The sequence below is a fragment of the Vulpes lagopus genome, chromosome 14, assembly GCF_018345385.1.
Source record: "Vulpes lagopus strain Blue_001 chromosome 14, ASM1834538v1, whole genome shotgun sequence".
Lineage (NCBI taxonomy): Eukaryota > Metazoa > Chordata > Mammalia > Carnivora > Canidae > Vulpes > Vulpes lagopus.
The window spans coordinates 15,452,507-15,474,089 of NC_054837.1; the positions used below are offsets into that span (position 1 = coordinate 15,452,507).

The window sequence follows — 21,583 nt, forward strand, 5'->3', positions numbered from 1 at the left end:
CCTCCTGACCCCTCCTCCATTTCAAATTTAACTCAGGAATTGCTCCTGAAAAGCCTTTCTCTTTTCCTCAGTAAATTGGATACCCTTTAGGGGCCCAGACAGACTGTACCTCATCATCTGTGTGTTTCCAGGCCTAGCAAGATGCTCAGTGCATGACGTTGAGTGAACTTTTCAATAAAGGTTTGGTGAATCAAAAAGATTTTGAAAAAAAAAAAAAAAAGATTTTGCACGTTTTTTTCCTTTGTGGTGTTTAAAAAAAGGCGGAGCAGGGAGGAGACCATTTGAAGGAATTGCAGTTTTTATCGTTTAGATATTAAATGAACAATGCTACTTTAGTTCCTTATTTACTAATCCTAGGTAATGAAGCATATGTGATATGCCTCCAAGTCTAAAAATTCATTTCTAAAGGAGCAAGTATTTTTCAGTCAGATTAAAAAGTGTTTTAATTAGAACAAATTGTAATGAGTCAAGGTTTTATCTAGCATACAGAAGATACCAGAATATAATTTTTTTTAAATTTCTAAAGTTGTTGATACAGAACCACAATAAAAAAAAAAGTTGAGAATTCTTTAAATGTCCTGATGAAATGCACATGCATATCTTCAACTCATTTCCAAAATATACACAAATGAGTCAGTTGACATCTGCTTCTGCTTTTTTTTTTTTTAAGGTATAAATGTGAATCTGGCCCCTTTTAATCATCTCCAGCACTTTGTCTAAGTAGCTTTTCATGATTTGTATACAAAAGTCACTTCCCAGGAGAGGAAGACTCTTTAAAGTGTAAGCTGAAGTGTACACACGATTAACATCAGAGAGACCTTCGTTTTTGGAAGTAATTTGAAAGAAAATGAGCATGGTTTGAAAGAAAGAAAGAAATTGGAACCACATTTTTAGGTATTTATGTGTGACCAGAAAGGACTGTATCAGTCTTCCTCTATAGTGTATGCTTTCTTTGCATTGTGTGCTCTGTGACCTTATTTTTATCATTTCCAAGAACTTATTTTCATAGAAATAATGTTTAATTCAAGTTTCAAATGATACAGTTTTACGTCTAACTTTTTAAACATTAGTAATAAGGAAGTATTAATGATATGAAACTGTAGTGGTGTTTCACTGAAGATGGTATTCCTGCCAGGTCATTTCGAGGTCACACACAGGATGTGCACGATGTGCTTTGACCGATGGGGTCCTTCCTGGGGACTTCCCCGAAGAGCTTGAAGGGGCCTTTTGAATGCGAGTGACCCAGTAAGCTTATGTTCTTAGATAAAGCTCAGATTTCATTCCTACCTCTTCCTTCTTTTATTCTTTTTAACTCTTGTTCTTTAGTTATATTTAGCCCAAGTCTCCCTCCTTTCTCCCAGTCTCTCTCCTTTGCAAATGCCGCCCCCCCCCCCCCGGGGAGTGATGGGAAGTGTGTGTCCTGTAGAGTGTGGTTGACAAGTGCTACAGCCACCCTGCAGCCCTCATGGCTTGCCCTGCAGAGCCAGACTTCCTCAGCTGTGGCCCTTGGATCATCACACTGCTGAACTCTGGACTGTCCTCTGTGCCACCTCTTGGCAGCAGAACCCTTCTGCCAACAGCCTTTTCAGCATGAGCTCCTAGAGTACCATGTGGCTCCACACCCTAGTCACAGTTCTTTCCCTGATACCTCAGGGGACACAGGCACTCCCAGGTGAAGGGGTGGGCTGCTGATAAAGCTCACTCTTCCTCCTAGTACCTGGAATTTGCCTCCCTTAGTCCAGCCCACTCAGCCTTACCCCCCCCCCTTGTTTCTTTTCTTTTGGAGAACACCCCTGCTGTGGCTAGGAGGCAGGTCTGTATGTGTGGGAATCCTAGTTGTGGCTGAATCTTCCTACAGGTCCAGTTCCCCAAACATTGCGTGGAAGTGAAGAGGTTCTTTTAAGGATTCCTGAGGCCCTCTTGAGAGCATTGTGACTAACTCCTAAGCTTGCCTCTCAGAGCCTTAACTAGGACTCTGGCCAAAGTGCTTGAGGCCTTTTCCTTTTAAGCTAGGTCTCCCCAGGGGCAGCTTGTTAGAAATGTAGATTTTTAGCTCTCTCCTTGGTTAGTCTCTGGATGGCACTCTGGGCTCCATCCAACTCTCTAGGCGATTTTCTACACATGCTCACTTGGGACATGCTCTAGTACACTATACATGGTGAAGATTGCATAGTGGGAACTCTTTGAAGAGTCTAAAAGGGGATGAAATCTTATTTGGAGGCCAGGGTTTATAACATTCACCCCAACCTTTATTTTAAGGAGTTTGAGCCCAAGGGGAAGTGCTTAGCTTCTCTAAAACCACATAAGCACTGGAAAGAGAAGTTGGGGACTCAAAAGCAAGGCTGCTGACTAATTTTTGGTCTTTCTGGAGCATCTTCTCACCATATGATGTTCCTTCCTTTGCCATGTGTTAATTAAGAGCATGCTTAATTTATTTAAAACAAACAACCACCTGCTCTTCTTTCCATCTCCACTGGCTCCCCAAAAAAGCAATTCCATCGGTGGCTTAGTCACCTCCTCCCATAACCGCTAGATTCTGGGATATTTTGAAATTCGCCTATGTGCAATAGAATAATAAAAGGATTGAGCCCCTAAGGTGTCTTTTGGTCTGGGTACTTAACAGAGTACACTGCTCATATGTTTTCTCATATGTTCACTTAGCAGACATCTATTGGAACTTGCTGTTTGCTCTGTGTTGGTCTGGTAAATATTTTTCCAGATAGAGGAATAATTGTATCTGTCTGAAGAGAGTGCAAGATTCTTAATCAGGGAATACTTTAAAGTGTTTCTAAATGACTTGGAGTTGGTTGCTTGTGTAGTGTGGATGGTACTGAGTTCCTCTGCACCAGAGGGCTTTTTCTTTTTCTTTTTCTTTTTTTCCCAACCCTTCCGACTGATACAGACCAGTCCTGGGCTCCAGGATGCAGCCAGAGTTGGAGTTTTGTACTTTGCTAATAGAAGAGCCCTGGCCCATTTTAATTGTATATCAAAAGATAATAATGGAGGGTTGGGCTCTTCTAAACTGCTCACTTAAGCCGTTTGTAGAAATCCCACAGTAATCTTTTTAAGGATTGTGATGTCAAAGAAAATGAATTGGTTTTTAAAGTTGGTGCTTTTTGCTTGTTCTTTCTAGCATTGTCCATTTGTTCTTTGTTTATAATCCATTTGTTTGATGTGTTTTGGTAGGCAGAACAATGCCCCATTTTAGTTGAGAGCAGAAATAATGCTAAGCAACACCTGATTTTCTGAAATCTCATTTGCCTTTCTAAATGAATATATAAAGGCCTGTTTTTCCTTGCATTTAGCCATTTTTACTTTAAACACACCGTTCCCGTGTTTGAGTGTCGGACAATCTGACCACTTTTTAATTGTTTTAAACCATGAGTGTATATTGTTTTAAGTTATTCTTTTTTTAAAGAGACTTTTTCTTGAATGTCAACCTTGGAGGGCTGATGAAACTTCGTTTAATTTATTTAGGCATGTAAGTTTTGGTCACACCTTTAGCAATTCTTGTTTCTTTTGCTCTAGGAAGGATTTTGGGCATATCTTTTCCTTTGATCAGACATTCCGTGAGACAGTGCCCAGATGTTACACATTTGAGTATGTAGTCTTGGCAACATATGCTTTACTGTACTGCCTTTAGAAAAAACTTCACAATTTTAAAGAAATGCAACAATCGTAAGATATACTTTCTAAATCTTTATAAGATTAGTTTTTTTCTTTAAAATAAAAAACATGAAATCTGGCTGGAAAAGGCTAAATATTAGGTCAGACTTTGTGAAATTGTTAATATTTGTCAGCTTTGGAGCCACATAAATGACATTTTTGGGGTCAGCCTAATAGACCTTTAAAATTAGTCTTTGATGGATGATAACTTTTAGTGGTCAACACCAGTTCATCATCTCTCACAGCCTTCAAAAAGCTGTCTTTCTTCATTTTAGATGTAACTTTCATTCCAACTATTGCCGCTTACTTCCTAAGAAGGGCTTTCTGCTTCTCAGAGCTGTGCAGTGGCTACCTAATTCTTTAGCTCTGAAGAGAGCTTTTGTTTATTAGAAGTCTGTGGCTGAGATCCAGCAAGTCCGAGGAGGGCCTCTGATTGCCAAACGCTGCTTCAGTTCTCTTTGGCATGAGCACTTTATCTAGTAGAGTACCTCTTCTTTTTGCCATTATTATGAACCTAGGCATTCATTTCTGTCTTAAAAGTTTGTAGCATATGTCTGATGTATGTGCTAGAGCACCAAAAGCTCTTTGTTAAAGTGTGTGCATAATAAAGAGGTAAGATATGTGACCCAACTCCTAACTGTGATAGTAGCCTCCTTAAACTCAGAGAAAAGAAAAAAAAAAAGCAAAATAACTCAAATATAGGTTTCCTGGTAGCAATGATTTTGCGTTTGCATGAGAAATTTCCACTTGTCAAATGCTGGTCTCATCTACGCCTTTTTTGTGCTGTGAAACAAGCCTCTGTCAAAATCCTTTTTGTAGGAAGTTATAGAGGTTTCCCCCCAATCTTTAAAGGAGATGTAAATAAACATAGACATGTTTTTATTAAAAATAAATATGAAAATGTTTCCTACCTTATTATGCTGCCCTACATGGTCAACTTTTGGAACTCTTTGCAAGACTGACATCCAGTCATGGATGTGCTAGTGTATTTGAATGCATAGTTGGATGGCAGTGCCCTCTTGTGGGAAAATAACATATTGCTTATTTCATGCTTCGTTAAATCTTAGCAGGGATTTTTAAATTTCTCTTAAAAATCTGCATGTATGAGGGGCGCCTGGATGGCGTAGTCGATTAAGCGTCTGACTTTTGGTTTCAGCTGAGGTCATGATCTCAGGGTCGTTTTATTGAGCCCCGCATGGAGCTCTGCTCGGTGTGCAGAGTCCTCTTGAGATTCTCTCTCCCTCTGCCCCTCTTCCTGTGCTCTTGCATGCTTGCAAGCTCTCTCTCTCGCTCTCTTTCTCTCTCAGATAAATAAATCTTTTAAAAATTTTTCAAGTATGATGTGTATATTGCACAAAATACTTTTTCAACTAGAACCCATTAACTTAATGTTTATTTCTGATCTCTTCCATGTTTTAAAAATAAAAAAGTAGGGAGGGTGGTGGAGGTAGTGAGGTGTGAAGTAGAATTGCTCCAGTTTCGGGGGGGGGGGTGCATTTTTGAGCAGCTGAAATAAATTAGCATAAGTGGCTCCAAATTGAGAGGTTTTTTTAAATTAGTTTATTCATGAGAGACACAGAGAGAGAGAGAGAGTCAGAGACATAGGCAGAGAGAGAAGCAGGCTCCATACAGGGAGCCCGATGCGGGACTTGATCCCGGGGCCTCCAGGATCACACCCTGGGCTGAAGGCAGGTGCTTAGTCGCTGAGCCACCCAGGCGTCCCTCCAAATTGACTTTTTAAAGTGTGTTCCTTGAAACCACCCCCCTTCTTTTTTAAAGCAGTGTTACTCTTTCTTAGGGAAAATTCTCTAGGCAGAGAGGGAACAAATATCCCTTCAAGTACTTAAGTCTCATCAAATGATAAAGTATAAATCACATCATATTTGCAGTTAAAGTATGCTCATTTCCCTGGATTTGACAGAGAAGCATCTGAGTCTTGGCTCTTCTCTACAAAAGGGATTTCATTCCCCCCACTCCCTCGAAGTGGTGGTATTACCTTTGTTGCAACATTGTGAGGGTTAACTAAGAGAATGTGTGTGCCTGACACATAAGTTTTCCAAAAATAGTAGCAAGAATGATCTTGTTTATTGGATTTTGCTCTTGCTGTTAAAAAAAAAAAAAAAAAAATCACTGCAATTATTTCCTACTTAATGTTTGCTAAATTCGTACTAATGGGTTAACTGGGGTCCTGGGTCTTAGGAGCAGCTGTATCTGAAGGTCAGCTCATAAACCAACATGGACATTTTGCTGGAAGGGGCTCACCTGAATATTCATTAGGACTTTCCCCCTTGTTTTAGTTTAAGATATTTGATAGGCCAGATTTTATCTATTATCATTTAAGGAAATAAATACATTTTGTGTTAAGACTTTAACATATTACTTAAAATACTACATTTCAGGCATTTGCAATTTATTATTTTTTTTAATTTTATTTATTTATTCATGAGAAACAGAGAGAAAGAAAGGCAGAGACATTGGCAGAGGAAGAAACAGACTCCCTGTGAGGAGCCTGATGTGGCACTCCATCCTGGGACCCTGGGATCACGACCTGAGCCAAAGGCAAACGCCCAGCCACTGAGCCACCCAGTGCCCCTCAGGCATTTGCAATTTAATCTTAAAATATATAATGCTTAATAAGCACCTTTAACATAATTGACATGTTAATGTGTTAAAACTTCTTGATGTCGGGTTTAAGATATCTTCATTTTAAACTGCTTTAATAAATATAGAAACATAGTATGTTATAGTAACAAACATATTGTACATTCGTGCATGAAATGCAGGCTCACCCAAACCAGTACTAGTTCACCTATTCTGAGGGCAGGGATGAGGAATAGCCTACCAGCCCTGGGCCCTCCAGGAATCCCCCTTTCCCACCTGCCGAGGGCTTACTTCTTTTCCCTTCACCTGCCGACATGGAGAGCACGACTATTTGGTTTCTCTGTTGGGTTGTAGGAGATGGAACTGTCACATAAGGGTTTTTTTTTGTTTTGTTTTGTTTTTGACTTTTATATTTTTGACTTTTATATTTTTAGGTAGGCCCCATACCCAGTGTGGGGCTTGAACTCATAACCTCTAGGTTAAGAGTCGCATGCTCTAGCAACTGAGCCAGCCAGGTGCCCCTGTCACATTGGGCTTTTGGTTGCAACTTTTTTTTCAAAGCTGAGATTCTGATTTCTTTTATTGCTCTATTAGTTTGTAACCTTCCAAAGGCTTTGGGAGTCTGCCTTCATAAGCATGACAGTGTTGGCAGTCTGTGACTAGGATACGGATAAGATGAGAAAGAATGGAAGAGGCGCTTAGTCTGGCTGTGCTCTAGCCTGTCTGTGCTCCAGCCTCGCTCTGCTCTAGCCTGGCTGTGCCCTACCCAGACTGTTCTGGGCTGTGGCCACCTTTTAGCATAGAACTCTGTTGACAGCTTCTGCCTGCTTCCCATGCTCAATGCCGTACACACCCCGCCCCAGATCTCTATGCAGGGTCTCTCTGAGATTAAAAAGATCGTAAAAGAAGTGTTCTCTTTGGCCCTGTATGTTTGACTGCATTTCTCTGTTCTCAGTGCAGTTGTTTAAAAATTCTCCTTTTAGGATTCATTGGTGGGAAGCCGGTAAGGATTAATGAGAGGGCTGAATTAGAGAATATTTTTTTAATGCAGTTTTGTTCCTCTGAGGTACATTCAGTAACAGAAACTAGGCCAACAAGTTATTGACAATTAGTGGTCCTTTGGGAATCTGCTTTAATGAATAGATAAGAATGATTTGTAATTAGCATAATAATTATATGCAAATGAATGCTTCTGAATTGCTCTAAAACACTTCTGAACTGTTTAAACAGCCCTCCTGAGATCTTGTTACTCTATTAATTTGTGTAGCAAATCTTTTTTTCATAGATCACGCAAAGATAAACTTCAGTCCAGCCCCTGTCCGAATTATTATGAATTCCAAGGTGGTAGGACCTGAATTAATGAGATTTACTTATACTATATTAATGGTGCTCTGTGGGAACCTGAAAGGGTGAGGAGTCCTTGGGGAGATGTAATTAAAAATAGAAAAGAAAGCTGCTTATTTGAAAATAACTGTTGAAATGAGTTTCTTAAACAAGTTCGTAAATGTTATTTGTCTTTACACCTCTGTTACTTGCTATTACAAAATTTAATGCAAACATTTTTTTTTAATGGGCTTCCCCTCTGGAGTCTGGCTTGAATTTGTCAGCTCCAATTAGTTATGCACTAGGGTCAGTGGTGATAGAATCCAGAAACTCCTTGTGTTCCAAGTGCCACAATACGTACTGAAAAATGAAGGGCAGCGCTAATAGATGATGTTTGTTACTTATCTTCATATTTAATTTGGTCTTTTTTCCCCTCATCCTGATCTTTACTTTGAAGATGTGATTAGAGGAAATAAGCTTTGCTAGGTTGAGTCACAATACCAGTGCATTCTAAACTTCGTGATTATCTTTGAGCTATTTGAATAGACACCTAATTAATCATCTTGCGCTAAAAGAAGGCATTTTACAGTAGGCTGCAGGATCCTAATATCTCTCTCAAGTTTTTATTTTTACCCTGTAGAATTGTTTCTTTTTGCGGGGGGTGGACGGGGTGCTCTTTTATAAACAGGTGTGAAGGAGTTGCTAATGCTTGTGGTTTGGGCACTCTTTTCCTCAGCTTACATTTAGCCTCACCTGTGGTAACCCATGCATGGTTCTTTAAGCAGTTTCTGGTATCTGGAGCTCATCTCAATTTTTCCACAAGCTGTCAAGAAACTCCTACCAATCCCCCACCTCCTACTCACTTCCCCATTCATAATCATGAGTTAAATCTGGGCTCAAGGACATTTAGGTTGGCTCAGCACAGATTTTATACTTGCATTTTGGGGGACAGCCACTATGCTAAAAGATTCATAAAACTAATATTCTTTGTCTTCAAAATGAATCTGGTTTCTGTTGAGAGTTTCTATTGAGAGCTGTAGTGAGTAACAGATGTACACCCAAGAGGTAGCACAACTTTTGTATTCCAGTGACAGAAAACAGCTATTTATAAGATTTTAATGAATGTATTCTGTGGCTCCAGCATGGAGACTCAGTAAGCCATTTATTTACCATATTATATTTTATTTGTTCTCCAAAGGGTGTCTTGACTTTCACTTGCCTCCAATTTTTTACTTAAATAAGAGTTTTCAATTAAATAGAGTTGTATTAGCATTAATCCGAATCTACCTTATGCTGATACCATTGTGTTTTTCTGTTGTTCAGGCACTAGTATTGGTGGATCGAGCAGTGTCTAGGGACATTACACCTAACTTGATAATGATGGTTTTACTAAGCCCTTGTCCTGGCCAGGCCTCTGGGCATTGTACAGATAATTAAAATTTGATCATAAAAAATTTTAAACACAATGCACCTTAGCAATAAGATTTTTCTACTTTTAAACGTGATTTTAAAACTCATTTTAAAAATACATTTCCTTGGCCTAGTGAATTTGCTTTCTTTTTTTCCCAAGGATTACAGAAAGTGCATAGCAAATTCAGCCTTCAGAATACCCAGGAGCTGAAGACTCAAGTAGGCTACAGCTGTCTTCACCCACAGTATTCTAAAAGAACTAATGAGATGAGAAGTCTGCAGCTGGTGGCAAGCACAATAAACCATGAGCCAAGGGCTTCTCTTCATCAGAGCCTCCCTTTTCCCCATGGGATCCCAAAGGAGACAGAATACTAACAAAGCCAGCAGGCTGTCTCATTCCACACTATTGCTCATTTGCAGCTATAATTGGTAGCTGAGGTTGCATTCTGTATGCTGAAACTGTCATACATGAAGGAATATATTTGTTCATTGTGATACGGATATAAATCGGCCAGTTTTCAAATACAGAGAAACTAAACTAGATACTCTACAATAAAATTGTAGCAAAGAAGATTCTGTTCAAGAATATTAAATATTTGTTATAAAGGTACAAAACTGCGATGGTTAAAACTACACTTCTTGCTTTTTAATACCTTGCTACTTAATTCATCTGATTAAACATTTACGTATTCAAACCTACATAAGAAAAGCACAAAAATTCCTAGGTTTTGACAAGATACATTATCCTCATCTTTAGGGTTAAAGTGCTATTGTTAATAATTGGATTTTGTTACATTTTTCGTATGTTTAATGTCTGCTGCATTTTAGTCAAGAGAGAAGAGCCAGGAAGTCTTACCTTTGGAGATTTGTATGTGTGTGTATAGTATTTTACATGCACACACTCCTACCTTAGAGGCAGATCTACTTTGATACCTTTGCTGCTGCTGCTGCTGCTTCATGTTTTTGAAATGTGTTTTGCTTATCTGGCTGTTGTGGACGTACTCCTGCCTGTGTGGTGTGCTAGAGTGAGCCGAGGACCGAGGCTACGAAGGCTTGAGTTGAAGCCCTAGGATAAGAGAGCCATACCACTTCCTTGTTGGGACTGTGGCTTCCTCATCTGCAAAAGGAGCCTGGGATGGCCTTCAGGGTTAGGTTTTCCTCTGTAACTCTGTGAGTCCTTAGTTCAGAAGAGTATTGTAGCAAATAACTGGCATAATGATGGAGGCTCGGAAGTAGACTTTCTGCAACAGTATGTGAGTACAGAGTGGAGAAGTTTTGATGCATTATTCCATGTTCTTCAGTTGAATTATTCTGTCAAATAGACATTGAGAAGCCCTGAGATTGTTACCTTGGCATGGAGCTGGGGTTAGGAAGGGCTTGAAGGAGTGTCGTCAGCAAAGCCTGCCTCATCCATCTGCTTGTTTTCACCCTCACTGGTGCAGTAAAACTGTGGTAGTTCTGCGGGCTCTCTTTCATCAGTTCTAAGGTTCCCTGCCCTCTTTTCCTCACGTTTTAACACATTTTAACTATCTTCCAGTTGTGGCATGTTTTATTGTCTTAGTGTGTTCCTTTTAATGGCACATAAAATGGTGGAGCATCCTCTAACTGACAGCCTCTTAGATTCAGGAAATGTGGTATTTACTGTTCAGTGCATGCCAGGCTCTATAATATCTCAGACTTCGCATTAAAAAAAAAAATTGAGCAGTATATCCACAGTGAGGTCACACCTGAGATGGTTAAGAAAAAAAAATTATTTTCCCCTTAAATGGGATGAAATGTAAAACACTCACCAGGCCTATGGGCATTATACAGATAATTACAATTTAATCATAAAAGTTTTTAACATACACCTTAGCAATTAAGGCTTTTCTACCTTTATTTTTTTTTTAAGGTTTTATTTATTTGAGAGAGAGTGCGTAAATGCGCATAAGCAGCAGGGAAGGGCAAGGGAAGAGGGAGAAGCAGATTCCTCACTGAACAGGTGATGTGAGGCTTGATCCCAGGACCCAGGCTGGGCTCATGACCTGAGCTGAAGGCAGACACTTTACCGACTGAGCCACTCAGGCGCCACAAGGTTTTTCTGCCTTTAAACTTGATGCTAAAACTCATTTTAAGAATACATTTCCTTGGCTTTTATCAGTTGATTTTGATTCTGAGTATAATTCTCTTCATTCTCTATTGGCAGTTAACCCATACTCCAGGATTTTGGTTATCTTTCTTTGTTTGCCTTTCTCTCTTTGTCCCAGCCCAACTGTGACTTTCTAGGAGCTAGTACGAGGTAGATGTTGGTTCTCTTATATTCTCAGACCCATCAGACTACCTCATAGCATCTTGTGTTTGTCTTCTACATGGGAGCTGTAGGATAAATAGACCTTGTAGGAAATGGTGTCAAGGTGATAATTTGATACAGTGTTAAATATTTTCAATTTTGGAGAAAAGTGAGCTTGTTTCTAGGTTTCAATTCTAAGCCTCAGAGCTAGAGAAAATGTTCTATGGCACTACATGATTATGCTAGCAGGATGGCCAGTTTTGCACTGTGAACCCAGGTCTTGAGACCGTCTGTCCAATTGGTACTTTTATTCGCAGTGAAGTTGTTAGTTTTGAGGGTAAATTTAAATTGGAATTTAAGAATTTGTGTTAGTTGACAGTAATTGAACTTTTCTTGATGTGCCCAGACACATGAGTAGCTCCAGTTTTCCAACTCCTTGCAGGTTGCTTGTCCTGGGTTATCGTTCCTGGATAATGCTGACTGACCTAATACCTGTGGTTACACCACATTGTGTATTTTAAAGCACTAAGACTCAGTGTACCCAGCTAAATTTGCTTGTGTGGTAATTATGGCACGATGTTGGGGCCTTTTTGAAGTTTTGTTTTCTACTAGAACCTTACATTTTTCCTTCTTCACATAATTTACCTATAACTTCTTTAGGAATTGACATATCATGTGCATTTCCTGAGTAAGTGTTGAATCTTGAGTGGCTGCTTCTTAACACATTTTCTTTGATGTGTGAAAGTGTGTCTTATGCTTTAGAGTATGTTCAGTGCTTGCTGTTATCTCTAGAACAATGATTTTTTTCACCTTTGACTTGTCTGGGCATTTTCCCCAAAGTATGTGGTCCTTCCATAAATGCCATGAAGGACCCCTGGCTCAGAAATTCTACTGGAGAAGGCAGGAGCTCTCCCTTTGTAGAATTTTCAACTCCCCACCTGACCTCTGCTCACTGGTACCATTTAAACTCTTTCTTTTTCTAAATCTGGATGTTAGCTCTTCAGCGGGAGTTTTTTCCTGTTGCTAGATTGTGTGTATGGTATATATGCGTGTAATCAAAAGAACTTTTGTAAAGCAGATGGTTTAAAAAGATTTACTTCTCTCATTTCCTCCATTTTTTATGGAAGAGGATGTTAGGGAAATAGAATTGAAACACACTAGAACTTTGCATAAAAGCTAAGTCTTAGGGCCCTGTGACATGATATAACTGAGGTAGTCCCATCTTGGAGTCATAAACCCTTCCCTTGACTTCTCTGACAAGGGACTGCGATGGGAGTGCAGTCCCTCTCCCATGAGTAGACCAAAGGATTTGCACTTTATAGGTGTCTGGCCTCACATCATTGGCGCATCCAGGACAGACCCACCCTTGGAAGATTATCAGGGGTGCCACAGGATCAATAGTTCTGATCTGCGTTCTCAGCCACAGTAGTCGCTCTCGGTCATCGTCTATGGGTATTGTCAGAACCAGGATGGGTACCTTTTTTTTTCGAATATGTCTATACAATACACATATCAAAATGTTGAAACTGTTAAAATGTGGGAAGATTTGTTCTTGGAGATAACTGTTCAGTAACTAGTGGTTTGCTCATCAAGACTTTAAGTACTAAATATTATGTAGTCCTATTGCCTTAATGTTAAAGTATAAAGCAAAGAGAACCAAACCAAAAACTTAATGTCTTAATGAAGCATTTTCCTACTTTTACACAAAAGCACAGTAAGTCTAGTCAGTTTCTGTCCTATGTTAGTAGCTGTTCTGGCAAGGTTAAAGAATTTTCTTTGGGTTTCTTCTTTGCCTCTGACTTTGTTTTGCTTTGCAGGACTACAAAGCTGATGAAGACCCAGCATTATTCCAGTCAGTCAAGACCAAGAGAGGCCCTTTGGGACCCAACTGGAAGGTACTGGATGTTGACCTTTCTGACAGGCAGAGTCTTGGCAACAGACCACTTGACAGGTCCTGAGTCTGGAAGAGCTGGTGACGTTTAAGTGAAAAATAGAAATGGCACAAAAATAGTTTTATTTGCGATAAGGACTTACAGCCAGTTGCAGTTGGCCAGCAAGCCTGTGCTGCATTAACAAACAGAACGTAGCCAGACTGTCACTTTCAGCATAATGTTATTCTGATAACTCTTAAAAGAGACAAGTGATTTAGTCTTTGGGGATTGTAATGTTCTCTTTTGAGACTTGAAGCAGTACAAAAATCCATGTAAAATGAAGGTTTATAGTTTAAATTTAGTCTTAGTAAAAACTGAACAAGTTCCCTTCACCTGAGCTCATGTTCCTGGCCTCTTAATAGTTATATTCTGGAAATCAGGACACCAGAGAACAATTTTGATGGCAAGTAGTCATTTTCTAATAAAGAACACATCCTTACTTTATTCATGGAAGTAAGAAAAGCAGTGTCAAGATAATCATATAAATTGCTATAGAAATATAGTGCATTTTAAAGATAACCACTAAACTAAATGACACACCCCTAAGTAAGGCTTGATGTGGTGATAGCAAGTTATTAGTTAATTTGACAGGAGCAGGGGAACAGTAAAACCCTAACATACCCAAAGCAGAGTCCTACCAATATGTTTTTACTGGTTAACCAATCTGTTCATGCTTCAGCCAGTCACTGATCATCGATAAAAGATATCTGGGTGCTAGTTGTTGCTTACAGATAGAGGATTGATTACTGTAACAGCTCTACAGATAACCCATTGAGTGGTTCTCTGTGGGTGACATAACTGTTTTTGCAGACTTGTACATCAGCTAAAATGAAGAATGGGTCTGACTTTATTCTTTAAGAAATGATTCATAGTTATCTTAATTTTGCATTTGTTCTCTGGGTAGAGTTTAGTTCAAGATTCTCCCAATTGAATAGCTATGACCAGAGACTTAATTTTAATTGCCTTGAAGTGATATGTCACTTAAAAAATTTGTCACTGAACAAATTCAGTATGTGTGATCTAAATTTAGTTCAGTGGATTTAAAGAATTTCCCCAACCTTTTTCCGATTTCTAGCTGTGGACTTTAGAACTCCCTGTCTGAGGAGAAGTCTTTCCCCTTTGGGATTTAACCTGACCTTCCAAAAAAAAGAGTGCCATGTTGGCCACCTCTAAGGCAGCTCTGTCTTCTAGAAGGCCATCTTGCTCCAACAAGTCCTAATTCTAACTAGTGATGCTTTTACAGGGAATAGAGAGAGAAGCCCAAAGTTGAGACTCAGAGGTGTATTAAACATCAAATTTTCTTTGTCAACTTTTCAAGTATACACTTGAAAGGATGATGCTCATTGTGTGGTAGGCTATTAGGCTTGGGCTCCAGTCTCTCCTGTTGGACCTCCTACCCAGTTTCAAAACAGGCAGCACAAGTAGTTTGACACTGATTTTTGCCTAATTTCCAACCTTTTAGAACTTAGAATATGATTTTTATTCCTTTTTTATTTATAATTTTTATCCTTTTAACTAACATTGCCTTATCTTCTATCATCCATTAGTGGTTAAAATTCTAGAATAGGTTTAGTTTTTAGAAATAATGTGAATTCTACATTTTTTCAGGTTGCATTATTGCAGTCTTCCCCCGGTGTGTGTGTTTGTGTGTGTGTGTGTGTGTATGTCTGTGAGAGAGAGAGAGAGGGAGAGAGAAAGGAGGGGGCAGTTGCTTATTTCTCTGTGAAGATGCTGGCTGATAGTAATCCCTTTCTACTCATTCATCTCTTGGTTATTAACTTTAGCCAAATGCTGGTGGATGTAGCTACTCTTATAAATGGAGTTATTGCTTTACTGAATTTCATTGAATTACCATGATCCCAGAAATAACTAGTAGTCCTCTGTCTCCGCAGTTTCTCTCTCCACAGTTTCATTTATCTGTGGTCAGCTGCATTCTGGAATTAGTTGACCTTCTGATGTCAGAAAGTCAGTAGTAGCTTGACACTGCATCATAGTGCCTGTGTTGTTCATCTCACTTCATTTCACCAAGTAGGCATTTTATCATCTCACATCATCACAAGAAGGATGAGCTCAGTAAAATAAGATACTTGGAGAGAGAGAAAGACCACATTTGTGTAACTTTTATTACACTATTTTGTTGTAATTGTTCTGTTTTGTGATTAGTTGTGTCTCATTGTGCCTAATTTATAAATGGAACATGGTCATAGGTGTATATATATATATATATATATATATATATATATATATATATATATGCAGTAAAAAAAAAAAATATATATATATATATAAATGTTCCAGCACTGCCTTTGGTTTCAGGCCTGCACTGAGGGGGCTTGGAATGTATTCCCCATGGATAACGGGGACCTGGTGTAATTATAACATCTGCTTAGTCCTCTGAAGGAAAATAAAGAGTAGAAAGGATGACAGTAGCTGGTAATACAACATAGAGAAAACTACGGACTGACTCAATCTTCTGAGCATCTCCTATAATTGTCTTCAGCGGGCCCCATTTGTCAGTAACTATAGTCCTCATGGCACTGAGGGTAGTACTGGATGATAGTTGCAGATTTCGGTACTTCTAAAATATGAGAGAAGGCAAGGAATACATGGTAATTAGGGTAAAAAGGAAAAAAAAAAAAATCCTGTTCTGGACCCGCTTACCCCAGAGTATATGTCAGAACATTCCTTTGTCCGAGCTGTTTGGTAGCTCCATAGCTGCTCCAGAGGCCTTCTATGTGCCATCCCACCCTGACCTTTCAGTCTTCTTTTCCATTGCCCCTCAGGAGAAACTCACCTTAAAAGAATACATTCAAAAGTATATTCAGTACTAAGTGCAAACTCTATAATCTGTTTGATACTTTGTCTTACTTATCCCACACTGGTGTGTTCCTTCTGAACTATTGCAGTATTTACTGCTTGTCTGCGCCAGACTGGAGAGTGGAAAAGAAACTTCTCCTTGGTGCCAGGCACTATGCAAGGTTGTGTTTAATCTTCATGACCTTCCTGTGGGGTAAGTACAACTGCTTCATTATATAGATGAGAAACTTGGTCAGAAACACAGATAATAGTTGTAGGAGAAACAGTAGGACGTCTCCCATTTCCGTAGCACTTGATTCAGTGGTGGGCACAGAGATGAGTAATGTGCAGAGACATAGCAATTTCTGACTCAAGCCCGTGACTCTCAATTACCACTCTGCATCTTTTATGCCCTGTTGCATTAAGGCACTTGTGTGGCTCTCTATATTCATGGTATTTGTCAGAATTTAATTGCTGTTAATACCAGTTGTACGTTTTCAATGGTCAGTTGTACGTTTTCAATCTGTGGGTGAAATCCATTCCCTTATCCCATGTGTTACAAGTTATGACTTCAGTAACTTAATCCTAGCTCTGGGCCTGGGCTTCCACATCTCTAAAATGGGAGGGACATTGTAACTGCCTCAGCAGGTTGTTGCCAGGACTGAATGTTAATGAGTGTCACATTCCCAGTGCAGAGAAAGCTTTGGTCTTTGGGAATGAAAAGCTGCATCATCTCTTGGCGTTGATTAGATCAATGCATAAGCTCCTCTATTTATGACACAGTTATTCCTTTTCTCTGTCTAGTATCCAGGGATTCACTTTTTCTAGTATCTGGGAGTTTTCAAACCCATCTTGACTCACCTGTCCTTACCCTTTGTGATTATGTGTGTTTAATGAGTGCTTCTCTTGGGTCAGCCATAATGCAGAGACCACATAAAATGGCTAGAGAGCCTTTCCTAGTAGGGGATCATGGGAGTGCCAGGGAGTAGATTTTCATATTTTCTAATAGGATTAGAGCATAGGCGGCTTCTTCTTCTTCTTCTTCCTTCTTCCTTCTTCCTTCTTCTTCCTTCTTCTTCCTTCTTCTTCCTTCTTCTTCTTTCTTCTTTCTTCTTCTTTCTTCTTTCTTCTTTCTTCTTCTTCTTCTTCTTCTTCTTTCTTCTTTCTTCTTTCTTCTTTCTTCTTTCCTCTTTCTTCTTCTTTCTTCTTCTTCTTCCTTTTTTTTTTTTTTTTTTTTGCCTTTGGTATGTATCATACCTTTTATCTTTTAAAAACTGTAGTTTGTAGACCCAGAGATGGGGGCCTTAGTTATATATTCATTTTCCCTCTAAAAGATCATTTTTAAAATCTGAGCACATGAATTCTATTTTGTTATGTAGTGTTCAATGTTTAAATGATTCTCTGTATACTAATACCTGATAAAGATTTTTGCTTCAAAGTAGAATTGTGCATTACTTAGGAATTTAAATGTTTCTTTATAGTACTGCATGCACATGCCTGTGTATGTGTGCATGTTTTGGTTTCTTTTGGTTTTGAGGGCTTTGTGTGTAGTGTGACATTGGTGTGACTGCCCATTCTAATGGTTTATCACAAGATAATTAAAATTAAATTAAAGGAATTAAACTAGATTCCTTTAACTTTCCAGTTTACCTCCTCTGAACTGAAGAATTGGCATTTTAACAAATTGAAACACCATCTTTGAAGATTATGGTGTCACTTATATCCTATAGCAAAGCCTCATTTCTTTCTTCATTTGATCCAGACTCCTCATGAAGACTTAAGCTTCTGTGTCTACATATATAAGATAGTTAACATGCCTGTGAAGGGCTTTGTAGAATGCTTTGCCAAAGTGTCTGGCCCTTAGAGTGCTTGCTATATCTCAGGAAACTTCTCCGGTGTCTGAACATTGAGGTACAGTGTATCAGGTCAAATGAAGATGTTGATCTGGAAATTAGAATTTCTAGATAAGTTTTATGTCCTCTTTATATGTATGTCATATATGCTCTTTCTAACCATAAAAGCATGTTCTAATGTTCTAATTCCAGTCTGGAGCAAAAGCTCTGGCAGTAGGAGCTTTTGCAACATTATGTCATGCTGTTTACCTGCTCATTCCTACTTTAGATTCATTTTAGAATTACCAGAGAGGCTATTCTGGATCCTTCAAGCTAGTGGAGGACAGCCATCTTTGTGGATTATAGGAATGCTTATTTGTTCCCTGCCCAGGAAGAGAAAGGCTCCTTTCTGCCTCACATCTGTGGAAAGAAAGCAGGAGCCTTGCTTGTCAGTGGCCTGAAGTAAAGATACCTCAAGGTCCTGTTGGCCAGAGATAGGAAAAATGGAAGTGGGGCTGAGGGAGAAGTTACATCTCAGTTGTGGAAATCTCTTTGAGATAGAGGCTGGCAAGAAAGCAGCCCAGAGAGTCTTCAAGAGCCTGGTGAACCCTGATAGCTCCCCAAGGAGACAGACTGAGGGTGCTCACCTGTCTTCATCTAGACATGGCTGTGAGTACCAGGAAAGCTGTGAAGACATTTAAAACATGTTCCCTCCTTATAATCTCACTTTCAAAAACCTATAGTGGGTGACATAAAGAGACTTAATAATTAGTTTCTGGTTAGACCATGTTGCGGATAATGTATAATAAAACAGACCCTAAAACATGGCTTTTGTGTGTGTGTGTGTGTTTGTTGAGCATCTGGTTTGGAAACTAGGTTTTTAATGTATCGTAAAAAATAGGGCAGCCCGGGTAGCTCAGCGGTTTAGCGCCACCTTCATTCAGCCCAGAGGTATGATCCTGGAATCCCAGGATCAGATCCCATGTCAGGCTCCCCGCATGGAGCCTGCTTCTCCCTCTGCCTGTGTCTCTGCCCCCCCCCCCCCCCGCACTCCCATCTCTCATGAATAAATAAATAAATAAATAAAAATCTTTTTAAAAAAAAGTAACAGTACATATGAATTATCCAACACCTACAGAGGACACCAAAAAAGCTGTTCCATGTCTTCAAAAAGCTAAGTGGCCCAGGAGCGATACATGATTAGTTCTCACCTTATCTTGGATACTGAATGCCTGTGTTCTCAGGCAGCAGAGGATTATTCAGGCATGGACAGATGGAGTGTCTTGAGTTCGAGAGGTGATTTGACAGGATGGGCCCCTTGCAGAGTTCTTACTGATGCTGTCAGAGATGATGTTTTCTTCGTGAGTATTATCTGAAGGGTGAACCTGTGGTTTCACTTGTACATAGTGTCATTCCTGGAGTAATTGGACACAAGCATGCAGCACATAGGTCATAGTTCTGATTAGTAAAATGGGTGTGAGCTACAAAAATATGAAGTTTGGAGACATGGAAAATGTGACTGATTATCCTGCCACAGGACATAAGCTTTCCTGTCTTATTTTTATTTTGCCTATTTTCATGAAATTAGTTTAACCTGTGATTGGTTTAATCTTTTGAACTTTGATTTCACATTTACTTACTCCATTTAACATTTCCTATTTGCCCAGTCAGATAGGAATCTTCCACCTCTGAATCCTACTGAAGTCCTTATTTGGTGACCTTTCTCGTGGTACTTTGTGTGTCTCACATCAGAGTAGTGGGTTATGTGTTCACCCTGTCTTCCTCCCCCCACCTCCTTTGTCCCCTGTTACTGGGTTTTCAGCCATAGGCTCTGTGTCTGACCTACTTAATATGGGGCACTGGCGAGCACAAAGGTTTGTTCCTAGGAGAGGCTTAGTTAAGTATTTGCTGGATTCAAGTTAACTGCTTTAAACAAAACAAAACAAAAAAAAGCATCCAAATGTTGGACATGCTGTGTACCACTATAGATCTGTCCAAATGGCTACCAAAATCTAAACAAAATTGAAGGAATGGTATGGCTGAGTGGGGAATTCGGGTTTTGCTTGAAATTTCTGTACACATACTTCACATATATTCTGTAATCTTCTGTTGATATTTACTGATGCATGCACTGGCAACAGCCCCAGCAGTGCATTTATTTTTAACTTTCTTAGTGAAATCTGGATTGGAAACTTACATTATGAAATCAACAGCTGAAATTGAGCATTCAGATTGCCTAAAATTGACAAATGAAAATATGGAGGCAGTGTGAGCCTACTAGAAACTGCTGTGTCCTTCCAAAGTATTAACTCTGATTAACTGTAGCACATACCAATTCCATCTTCATCCCAATGCATTTTAAGTAGGAAAGTGTGTGGACTTAACGTGTAGCGTGGAACTACAAGAGGACCACATTTTCAGAAAATGCGTTTCCAAAATGCCTTTGGGTTCGTTTTGTTTTGTTTTTTTCTAATTGTCTTTTACATTTGTTTATATTTATTTGTCACAGATACAAGAAACTAGTTCTTGTGGATAACGTGGCCTGATTGCTCACCATTACAGTCAAACACGCTGTGTTTTGTTTAGTTCTGTTGCGTGGCTCCAGTATACATTACTCTCCCTCAGGCCTAATCCACATACCTCAGAGTAACCTAATATGCGTTGTTAAATTAAAAACACAATTTGAGTATGGGGGTTTCATTTATGGTTAGAAACATGAAATGTAAGGAATTCAGTGAATACACAGAACTAAATACAATTTTGGAAACGTTTTTGCAACTAGCTTGTGCTTGCTCTTTTACAGATGAAATTTAAATTATGTAGAGATGAGTCATAATTTGGGGTTCTTCGGTTAGCTCAGGGTTTTCATTTTATAAAACTCTTAATTGTTCTTGTCTTTCGGTGACCATCCAGCTTTTACCTTTTATTTTCAGTTTTTCTTTTAAATTTTCATGCTTTAATCTCTGTGCAACTCCTATTTATCAGCCAAATTGTATTTACTTCTAGATATAGAAGAGAGTGAATCCTGTTTTGCTTTAGGTTAGGGAATGTTAAGTTTGGGTTATGGTGGAATTATGTATGAATGATCCGAATTTGGATTTTGGCTTTATTTACCTGTTTTTTTTTTTTTTTTTTTTTGCCTGATGAAAAGGAAAGAGCAGGAAAAGATTTGTATTGTTTAAGGCTAGAGAAGAAGCTTTGCTCTGCCCCATTGAGCCTCCTGAGAGCTGGGCAGACAAGTTGGAACTCCTTTGGGTTCTTTGGATCCTAGAACATTCCTCCGAATGTGGAGTCCCAAATACTTGCCCCATTGAGATTGTTCACATTTTTAAAGTTACACATTTTTTCACAAGAATCTAATAACTTAAGAGTGTATCATATTTTATGCTTGGCACATGTAGCTCACTTGTACTTCAGAAGTTTAAGATTAGGAAAATATAGTATGGAGTAGACTAAAGTTATGTATTTAAGATCTTAATTTAGCTTTTAGCTTGATTTTGTTTAGCTTTTATTAAACATCAAAATGAAAAGAAGTAGGAGAACATTTAGATTCTTTACAAAGAAGAATGAAGATGTGAAGTAGTACCCAGATAATTTAAGGCAAAGTAATTCTTTGTCCTAAAATACTCAGCTTAGGGCAAAAACTCCTGTCATGTATTTCTGAAATATATGGACTTTTTCTGATTATAAAATGATATATGTTTGTTAGGTTTTGAAAATAAAGAATTGGGGCAGCCTGGGTGACTCAGTGGTTT

General features: G+C 39.0%; 1 protein-coding gene across 2 annotated transcripts in view; it reads left to right on the forward strand.

Annotated features, from left to right (window-relative positions):
• Positions 1-21,583, forward strand: part of PITPNB (phosphatidylinositol transfer protein beta) — a 64,927-nt gene that overhangs the window by 29,303 nt on the left and 14,041 nt on the right. For both annotated transcript variants that reach the window (XM_041728830.1, XM_041728829.1), the window contains exon 8: positions 13,087-13,164. In XM_041728830.1, coding sequence (XP_041584764.1) covers positions 13,087-13,164 — 78 coding nt within the window. The remainder of the gene's footprint in view (positions 1-13,086; positions 13,165-21,583) is intronic.